Raw genomic sequence first — 11,077 nt, forward strand, 5'->3', positions numbered from 1 at the left:
CTCATACCATCCCCCTCTCTGGCCACTTTCTCGGGCTGAATCAAAGTTTTCACAATCACTGTCTTATTTTCACCCTAAATCAGATCCGTATCCTGTCCTGTCACATAGACCACCTATTTCCACCCCCATAACATCACCTTTCTCCATCCCCGCCTCGTCTTATCTGTTGCTGAAAACCTTATCCATGCTTTCAGCAATATAGGTCCTAAAACTGTCCACTTCTCTCTCCTTTTAAGACCCTTCTTAAAATCCTACCTCTCTAACCAAGCTTTAATTCACCCATCCTAACATCTTTCTTTTTGGCTTGGTGTCATTTTTTGCCTGATTGCTCTCCTGTAAAGCACCTGGGGATGTTTTCCTACTTTTAGTAAGTGCTATATAAATGTACATTGCTGACATCTTTGATATTGGATGTTCAAAGCAACATAACAGCCTTTCCCTTTGGGCAGATTCTGTTGGCAAAGATGCATTCAGAAAGCACAATAGAATCAATTACTTTTGCAGATGAGACTTGTCTTATTGTCCTGTTGATAAATTGAGCCTTTTTAAAATTATAATTCATTATTTTTTTCCATTTAGCCCAGACAGTATGCTTGATCCTGACGGGGATTTTGACCTAGATGATACAATGGATGTTGCCAGACATGTGGAGGAACTTCTGCGCAGACCAATCGACAATCAGTGGCTTCCTCATCAACCGACATGATTGACCATCTCCACCTCATAGAAATTATTGTTTCTTATGGTTTCATTCCATAAGTTGCTTCATTTCCAAATCATTCATAATGTGAAATGTTAATAATGCTTGTGAATCTAATATTTTTGTGCATGTTGCGACAATGCAAATGTTTTTAAATGTCTTGCTTGCTTGGAAGAAGGCTGCAGTTTTGGAGACTGCAGGTCATAGTTTTCTGTTGTACAAAATGCAAGTTGCTGTTTGCATGATTTTTATTTACTTTTTTGAGTTTTAGTTGTTGCTTTTTTGGTAGGTAATCCAGTACAGTTTTAATTTGTATTTTAGTCTGTTTTGTGAGTCAAATAACCCAATTAAAACCCAATTTAAATCACTGCCCTTACCAAGAAGCCAGTCAGAGCTACTTCAATTGTGTGGGTTCTACTTTTTAAATAATTTGCTAGGATAGTTGTATTTTGTTGGAAATTAATATTCAGTTTTTGGTTGGCAACTTCAGTAGTACATTGGGTCATAAATTGGCACAGAAGGGCCACACTAACAAAGATTTTGCTCTTTAAGAAAAATTTAGGCCCATCTTTAAATGTTAATGACATTCTCATGGTAAGACATTTAGGAGGGATAGTTTATTATGTATATTTTTGTATCCCAGAACCATTTTGTTTATGCTTGCATTGGTTGTTTCCATAATCACTCTGAACTGAACAGGTATTTTTTTTAAAAAGAAAAGCTCGCATCCGGTCTCTCACATCAAGACAGTTTTAGAGGAAGCTCTTGTTACATAGTTTAGGTTATGTAGTTTGTATAAAAAGTGCATGAGTTTGGGATAGCATATCTGTCGAAATTTGCACTGAATAAAATCAAGGTATATATATGCTCTTAAGATGACTAGTTTGTATTGTATCAACATGTGCAAAAAATTGCCGAGTTGCCAAAATTCAGTCATACAAACTAGTTATCTTATGACTCTAACTTTTAAATTTTTAAATTTCTTATATGGGTATGAGAAGAGAAGAGCTGTACAACAGCTGCTTCTTGGATCATGTAAGGATCTACGTGCAGGGCTACTAGGAAGAAAGTATCTCTCGGGTTAATTTAGTTGCCCATGTGGCCGCATCAAAGTCCTGTCTTTTATTTCTGTCTTGTTTACCAATATCTTGATGATCCCTCCCTTCTGACTAATGAGGGCTACGTATGAATTGGATTTAATGCATTTTGACCTATAGTGGGTAGTTATCACAACGAGGAAAAATAGCCAGGCTCATTTCTGAGATGCCTTAATAAGCTGTATTAGAGGTTAATTGCTGCAATAGAGAGTAGTATTAGAAATTTATTTGTATGTTGTTGGGTATGACTGTGACTATACTTGATCCTAGCAGTACTGGGACACGGGTTGAACAAAAATTATTCCTTGGTGCAGCAGAAGCCTTTCAATGGGACCACCCCTCTAGTAAATGGACAAAGGGAAATTTTTTAATCATTTGTTTTTCAACAACCACTAGACAATGTACAGGAATTGAAACAGTGTTTGTTTTCTTAAAGGGGTGCCCACTCTGATGTTTGCCATAATCCCTTGTTCAGGAATGTCATGTTCAGCCTAATAACGACAAACAAAAAGGGGAAGACGGAAGCAGATGTTTACATTTTAAATTATCCAATGTACTTTCCCATAAAAATATCAAGTATTCTAACAGCTTGTGCCCATTGCTTATTTGCTTTTTTGTTAATACACCCAGGCCTACTGAGATGTAACATTTTATTTTACAGTTACAGGATATTTGGCTATCTTTGATGTAAACTAACAAAAGTCCAGTGTATTGTTACTGCCAAAACATTTTTGCTAGTTTTGATACAATTGTAGACCTGTACATATCATGGAGAAAAAAATTGTTTCTTCTTCTTCTTCAGGGCTCTTACAGGCATTTCCTTCATCGCAGTGCAAATGGGAGAAGATTCATTTCTATCTCTCTCAATTCTGATAGGAATGCTCCCAGTATCTGACTTTTCTTCATAAACTAGTTCTTCAGCTGTTATTGGTTTATCTTTCTCATTGATAGAAATTTCCTCCTAAAAACACTCAACCTAACTTTAGGAATTGCATTATGATCAACTTAATTTCTGAGGCATCTTGTGATGTATGGTCTGACTTGGATACAGTCTTATGCACTTTTCTGCAATGTTGGCCAGTATTAAGAATATAGCTTTCCCTTTTGTGTTCGATTAAATAGCACAATGGGTTTATGTACTTCAGGGTATGAATCTAGTGTAGATAGGGATGTGGTATATTCTCTTTCAAGCTACAAGGGTTCTACATAAACCTACTTTGTCTCAACTCACACAATTCAGTAGCATCTTCAAGGAAGTTTTCAGGATTGCTAGCTTATGAAATAGAAGTTTCTGAAGTGCAGCACTGCACTCTGAAATTGGGATTGATGTATTGCTGGCATAGTATAAGAACTGTTACCCCTGAATTTAATCTTCCGCTTTACCTGACCTTGGAATGCTTGATGCCAGTGGATGTAAAAAATGTTGCAGCCTACTTTCAATGGTATTTATCATCTTGAACAGAAAAAAAAATACTTTTGTGCATATATGGCTACTATGCAGGCTTTCATTGTGCTTTGGCAAACTGACACAGTTCTCCTGATATTGAGTGTACAGAGTAGTAAGGAGAGATTTTTTTCACTGAACTGTTTGTTGAAAATTCCTTACCGATCGAAATGTTATGGTTTATGTTTTAACTGTTGAGGTTATTTCTATGACACAACTTGCTGATTGCTGAAAGGACGGATTTATGACGTTGTCAGGTACGGAGTTAATGCTTTACTATTGTTGATGCCTGTTCAAGCCAAGGCAGTATGTGTTATAATGCTGAACCATACAAATCAGCAACGTTTCTTCTTCGTTATTCAGGCACCTGTTGTATACTTTTAGAACTTTTCCAGTCTTGATTGGTTGACCTTTCCAAGTCACACATCACCCAGACATGGAAATATGCCACCGTTCCTTCATTGTTGCTGGATCAAGATCCTGGAACTCCCTATCTAATGATACTGAGAGAGTATCTTCACATGCAGCAGTTCAAGAAGGCAGCTCATCATCACCTTAAGGGCAACTAGAGATGGGCAATAATTTACAGCCTTGCTAGTCATACCCACACATAAAACAGAAATAATACCGATACCACCAACCTTGCGATTGATGTCTATGTCCCACAAATTAATGAAAGAAAAGAATCATTATTTTTCTCCTAATATCATTAGAACTGTACCCCCTGCCCCTCCCCAATACATGCACCACTCTGTTTCTACTATTAATAAAGGCCCAGGACCTGTTTGATAGCTCAGTTCTTTTTACTCTGCACGCCTCCCTCACACCCCAGTGGTCTCAATTGTATTTGGGTAAGATGATTGTTATACCCTGGAAAGAAGACCTTAGTTACATCTGATAAACAACCTTTATTAAAAGGCTAATGGAGTATAACAATTTAGCCAAAAAATGTCCCGGAAGTCCACGGAGCTATAACTTTTGTTGCCAAAACAGACCCACTGAGAGCCCTGTCCTGGGTATTGACCAAACTGAAACTAATATTTGATAAACATGTAAAAGGGATTGCTTGATAAGGTAGCTAAATGGAATATTTTCATGTTTACCAAACATTGCAGTTTAAATGTAGTCAATAGTCAGGCACTTTAAGCATGCCCGTTTCAGCAGCAAAAGCAGAGGCAGCCCTCCTAAAGTGGTGCTAGTTTCATGTGGCTCTCAGGGTGTTTGAAAGATGATAACATCCACTTGCATTTATATAGTACCTTTAACATAGTAAAGTGGCGCAAGGTACTCCACAGCCACCAGTGCTGGACTGATTAAAATCAGAAATGCTCAATATTCTGGAATTTGCAAAGTGCAGAGGTCTAAGGAGGGGTTATGGGGCTGAAAGAGATTATAGAGATAGGGAAGGACAAGGCCTTGAAGTGATTTGTAAACAAGGCTGAGAATCTTATAATTGAAGTGTTGCTTGACTGGGAGCCAATGCAAATTAGCAAGCACAGGAGATGGGTAAGCGGGGCTTGGTGCAAATTAGGACACAAGCAGCAGAGCTCTGAATAAACTCAAGTCTGCAGAGGGTAGAAGATGGGAGACTAACCAGGAGTTCATTGCAATGATCAAGTCAAGAGGTAACAGGCATAGATGAGGGTTTCCGCAGTGGATAGGCCGAGGCAAGATTGAAGTTAGGCAATATTACTGAGGTGGAAATAGATAGTTTTGGTGATGGTGTGAATGCATGTTGGGGAGTTCATCGCGGGGTCAAATATAACATCAAGGTTACGAACTGTCCAGTTCAGCCTTGGACAGTTGCCAAGGAGAGGGATGGAGTTGGTGAAACCTAACTGACACAGAGAGTGCAATTAGCTACCTGTGGGATCTTTGTCATTCTTCAAATTAAAGCGTCTCTAAGACACCACAATCCCTCTTGATCATCTCCTTGAGCCTTGATGTGTTGGTCACTTTATGCTCAGTGAGTTTTGAAGGAATTTGTTCTTAGCACAAGATCAAGTAAAAAACACTGAGTATGGGTCTGTATGCATGGTAGAAGCTGTGGGTGGGGTGTGACCCAGGTGCTAAGACAAAAAATTGATTTTCCCAGAGCCACTAAGGATTGTGCAACTTCTTAGTGTGAATGAGAGATGCTATAAAATTTGAAAAATGACTAAGACTCCAATGTAATCTTGGGAAGTTTGAGCCCCACTCTGTTGATTTAGCCTGATTTAGTTCATGGTCTAGGGAGCAAAAAACCGAGCTAAAGCTCTGAACAGTACTCAACAACCCACTGGACAGCTATATGGATATTGGCTGAGAATACAATTGGGTTTGGTATGATAAATGCAAAATACTGCGGATGCTGGAAATCTGAAACAAAAATAAAAACAGCTGGAAAAACTCAGCAGGTCTGACAGCATCTGCGGAGAGGAACACAGTTAACGTTTCGAGTCCGTACTCATCAGAACTGAGGAAAAATAGAAATAAGGTGAAATATAAGCTGGTTGAAGGGGGTGGGACAGATAGAGCTGGATAGAGGGCCAGTGATAGGTGAAGGCAAAGAAGAGATTGCCAAAGATGTCATAGACAAAAAGACAAAGGGGTGTTGACAGTGGTGATATTATCTAAGGAATGTGCTAATGGTGACATTAAGGGTAGAAAGCAGGACGAGCAAGGTACAGATAGCCCTGGTGGGGTGGGGGGAAGGGATTGAAATAGGCTAAAAGGTAGAGATAAAACAATGGATGGGAATACATTTAAAAATAATGGAAATAGGTGGGAAAAGAAAAATATATTTAAAAAATATAAATAATTAGAAAAAGGGGGTGGGGATGGAGGAGAGAGTTCATGATCTGAAGTTGTTGAACTCAATGTTAAGTCTGGAAGGCTGTAAGGTGCCTAATCGGAAGATGAGGTGCTGTTCCTCCAGTTTGCATTGAGCTTCACCTGAAGATTACAGCAGGCCAAGGACGGACATGTGGGCATGAGAGCAGAGTGGTGTGTTGAAATGGCAAGCAACAGGGAGGTCCGGATCATGCTTGCAGACAGACCGAAGGTGTTCCGCAAAGTGGTCACCCAGTATGCGTTTGGTCCCTCCAATGTAGAGGAGACCGCATTGGGAGCAGCGAATGCAGTAGACTAAATTGAGGGAAATGCAAGTGAAATGCTGCTTCACTTGAAAGGAGTGTTTGGGCCCTTGGAAGGTGAGAAGGGGGGAAGTAAAGGGACAGGTGTTGCACCTGCGGTTGCATGGGAAGGTGCCATGGGAGGGGGTTGAGTTGTAGGGGGTGATGGAAGAGTGGACCAGGGTGTCCCGGAGGGAATGTTCCCTGCAGAATGCCGCTGGGGGGGGTGAAGGGAAGATGTGTTTGGTGGTGGCATCATGCTGGAGTTGGCGGAAATGGTGGAGGATGATCCTTTGAATGCGGAGGCTGGTAGGGTGATAAGTGAGGACAAGGTGGGACCCTATCATGGTTCTGGGAGGGAGAGGAAGGTGTGAGGGCGGATTTGGGTTTGGTATGACTTCAGTTCGTCATTAGTTCTAATCTGTCATGGAGCACGTCCAAGCAGATGATTGTGATTTGTCCCAGTCGTAGTAAAAGATATAGAAACTATACTGACCTAGCAGGCCAGCCATTAAGAGAAAGACACTGGCAGGCTGGTTCTTCAGGTGTAAACAATGATTCAAGTTGGAAGTGTTTTCTTGCTTGGTTATCACTTAGTGTGTTGACCTAATGATAAGTACATTATTGAAGTCAGGTTCAACATAAGTGCATACGTTCATTTTTCCTTACTTTCACTGCCCATCAGAGAACCTGAAACCAACTTGTCAAAAATAAATTAAATACAATAAGTGCAAAGTTGTATACGGTGTGAGGGCACAGACTGATGCATTCCTGTGTGAATTTAAAGTGACAAATGTACTACACATTTCATTTGGGTTTGTACTTGAGAGTAATTTAATATGTGAAGGATCCCTGTAAATGAAGAAAGAGGACAACTATACCTTCAAAATACTTTCAATCTGCTCCACTTATTTCTAGCTCAAAATAATCTAATTGTATTTTGTTTGGAAGAAAAAGGAACAATTTAATCTCTTTATCTGATTTTACTAATACCAGCAAAAGCAATATTTTTAATGGGACACCTAAGTTATGCTGTATTTGTTCTTCATTGTGCTTATGCTGTGTACACTGTAAAACAATACAGAATTAACGGTGGCAGTTTTATGGTTCATCATCACTAAGTTCATAATGCCATCACTTCATTTTTACAGTGCTTTCATCAATTTCGTTACAAAAGAACTATTGTAATAACATAAATAAACGTTTACAATCTAAAAGTTCATTTAAATTGGATAGAATATATGTCTGTTAATAAGCTTTACCAGTAAATTGATTTATTTTTTAACTACCTCCTTTGTTGTCTCAACGCTTCTCTCCTCAACACACAGCTGGTTAACCAGGCTTCAGTCAGAGCAAAATGTGTAATAAAAACTTGCATCTATATATATATATATAGTTTTTTATTGACATCGGTTTGAGATTTTGGGTAGCCAGCTCTGGTTTGACATGTGACATGTTCCTGGATGGGTGATCATGTGACTTCCTGCCTGCAACCACTCCTGCTTCACCATATCCAACGTACTCACAGAACGATGCCTTTCCACACCAATTGGAAAACAAATTGACTTTGTTATCCAACTGGATGATTCCTGACTCTCAATCAAACATCCTTTTTTCCCTCCAATCCAATGTTTTCTAACTATTAAAGAAAACCATTCAAAGATTTTTTTCTAACACTTTTTTTCAAGCCCTGATGATTTTTTTCCAAGGTTGCTTACAGTCATGTCCTAGAGATAAGTCTTCAATTCCTGTAAGACCTTGGACAATCCTAAAGGGTTGGCACATAGAGGGATGTTTACGCAAAACTTTATGACAAAATGGAATACTTTATAATAAGCAATCATTGAAGCTAAACCAATTGTGATATTTAAGTGTGAACAAAATAAAATATTTGAGTGATATCGGGTCAGAATAGAAAATGGGGTCTAACCTCAAATTTTCATGCTTATACTGTCTTCTAAATATCTCAATATTCCACATGCATTTAAGTACCTGGAAATATCGCAATTTTGTGAACAGCAAGATCTTTCAGACACCACTGAGATGAATAGCTGTTTTTTTTAGTTGGAGTGAGAAATGTTGGCCTGATGAACAGGCAGGAACAGCCTTGGTTTAATGTCTTTCACTAATGGCATAGTTCTCTTTGGTACTGTATTGGAAAATCAACCTAGATTGTGCACTCAATTTTGGAGAGGGACTTTAGTCCAAGACCACCTTAGTTGAGAAAACTATCAGCAAAGCCAGTCAGTTTGCTTAGAAACAAGATATTTGTTATAAGTACTGCACTACTTAAATTGCTGAACATGGGAATATATTTTTACTACATGTGAAGTACCTTGGGATGTTTTGTTACATTAAAGGCACTATATAAATGTAAGTTGTTGCACAACTGATTAAGTACTTTTAACTTGTAGTCACTGTAGTGATGTTGGAACCACGGCAGCCAATTTGTGCACATTAAGGTCCCACAAACAGCAATGATATTTCAGTGACAGTTGAAGGATAAAAGTTGGCAAGGAGACCGGAGCAAACTCCTTGCTCTGCTTCAAAATAGTTCAAATGAGAGCACAGACATGGCCACAGCTTAAGTTCTCATCTGAAAGATGACACCTCTAATGTTGCAGCACTCGCTCAGTACTGCACTGGACTGTCAGCCCAGATTGTATGCTCAAGTCTCCAGAATTGTATTTGAGACCACAAGCTTTTGACTCAGCAGTGAAATTACAACCACTGAGCCATGCTTGACAATTGTGCAGACCTCTGAAGTCAAATCAAAAGTAGATTTAACAGGTTGTGAATTTCCAGATCATTAATTTTATTTGTTGTTTTAAAGGCTTTGTTTATAACTGCTATATAAACATTTCTAATGTGAATTCCAATATAAAATGTCAATCCTTGTAACAATTTCCTACCATGCCATTAGGTGGTGCTGTAATAAGAATTTCAATGTTAATCTCCCTCCTACCCTGTTACTCCCAGGTGGGCCAGCCAAACCTGCCCATTCCCTCAGACATAAAATCAAACAGATGTAATGGAGCTAAGCCCTCTCACTGTTTTTTATGAAATATGTATATATATCATCATGGCTACTTCCTAAAATTTTTTTTAAAATGGACAAAAACTTTAAAATGACTGAACCTATGTCTGGCTGTGACTTACTGGCAGTATCAGAGAAACTGACACCTTGTTATGTCTAAAAAGACACTCATGACCCTGTGAGCTGCAGAAAGTGAAAGCAAATTCAAAGGGAATTATACAAAGACTATCTACATTTCCTAAGCCAGGCCTGGCCAACGGAGACTATCGGTCTGCTAGGTCAAAGGACCCTGCAACCTCCTTTGAAAATTTTAATGGTTGAAGCATCAAGAATCCAGACAAAAGAATATACACTTTGTCAAAGCCAAAGTGGAGAGGTGGGAGTCACATGACAACCCCCACCACCCCCCAAGCTGGGAGAACCAGTCACACTGCCTTACTGTACTGCCAATCAGTCTGCCATTTTCCATCTACCAAGCAGCAGCTCAGAACAAGGGCTCAGTCCAGGTGAATGTCTGGCCCCCATCTACACTGTTTCTACTGGGACTTCTGAACTTTTTACCATTGCCTACACGACTAATTCACCTCTACGTGCTTAACCCATCGTGGAAGTCATCCCCACTGGAAAAGTGAATTAGCCACATCAGCCTTCAATCTGCTGACCTCTGTGAAAGAATACACCATTGGATTTGATTATGGACTTCGTGAAACGATTCTTTATTCTGTGGTCTTTGCCCTGTAAATCTTGCTTTCTCTATCACCCTCTTATGAGCGAAAAGGAGGCTACGTTGCAACCATCCTCGTGTTTGAGCGTGTGAATAAAACTACCTCTGAGTTTACCCTATCCTGAGTTTGCTGTGGGGTCATTAATAGAAATTGGATCACACCAAACCTGAGGGTTGGGAAATACGCCACCGCCTATAAAGGGGGAAATCAAAATCAAAACACCTTTTTGTTTATGGACGGGTGGTGAGAGGAGAAATCAGGGCTGTTTAGATTAAAACTCCCTTCTGACCATAACAGAAATTGGGAGCTCATTTTGAATTTACCAGAGTCCAAGTTAAGAGACGAACCAAATCTGATGAGTCATTTGGAAGCCAAAAGGATTTTACTTAGTGGCTGGAACAAATTTTAAAATAAAGTAACGACCACAGCAAATTCCTTTTCCCTAACACTAAGAATATGGCAACTTTTGATGCCCAGATGTGTGTCCAACAAGGAAATTTGAACGGTGAAATTGGTGGCTGAGGGCCACAGAGCAATTGAAAGCTGTAGCTAAGATTGTAAAATTGCCAGTAAAATGAATTGATCCAGTTGTTGGTGGAACATTTGGATCTCATGTTACCGGTAGAACCATGACTCTGAATTCACTCCCCTAGCCAATTTTGAGTTGGGAAAGCTCATTCCAACTAGGCTTTCAAGAGAGAGAAAGGGAGCAAGAAAGAGAAAGAGAGGCTCAGGAGAAGGAACAAGAATGGGAAAGAATTCCAGCTCTGAAAATTAGAAATGGAGCTAGCAGCTCAAAGGGAGAGAGAGCAGACAATTGGAAGCTGCACAGGAGAATCTTTCTCTACCCAGTAGCACTCCTTATCTCTCTAACCCTGAACCACACTGAGGCTTCAAGTATGTTAGATTTATTCCCGAATTTGAAGGGTGTGATGTGGAGTCTTTTTTGTCACTTTTGAGA

General features: G+C 39.5%; 1 protein-coding gene across 8 annotated transcripts in view; it reads left to right on the forward strand.

The window, feature by feature from the left end:
* The window catches only part of LOC144667784 (signal transducer and activator of transcription 5B-like), a 246,403-nt gene extending 236,169 nt beyond the window's left edge, over window positions 1–10,234 (forward strand). For all 8 annotated transcript variants that reach the window (XM_078529229.1, XM_078529225.1, XM_078529224.1 and 5 more), the window contains one exon: window positions 580–10,234. In XM_078529229.1, the coding sequence (XP_078385355.1) occupies window positions 580–706 (127 nt within the window). In that variant the 3' untranslated portion in view covers window positions 707–10,234. The remainder of the gene's footprint in view (window positions 1–579) is intronic.
* Window positions 10,235–11,077: the final 843 nt, after the last annotated feature.

This window comes from Cetorhinus maximus, chromosome 25 (genome assembly GCF_964194155.1).
Source record: "Cetorhinus maximus chromosome 25, sCetMax3.hap1.1, whole genome shotgun sequence".
Taxonomy (NCBI): domain Eukaryota; kingdom Metazoa; phylum Chordata; class Chondrichthyes; order Lamniformes; family Cetorhinidae; genus Cetorhinus; species Cetorhinus maximus.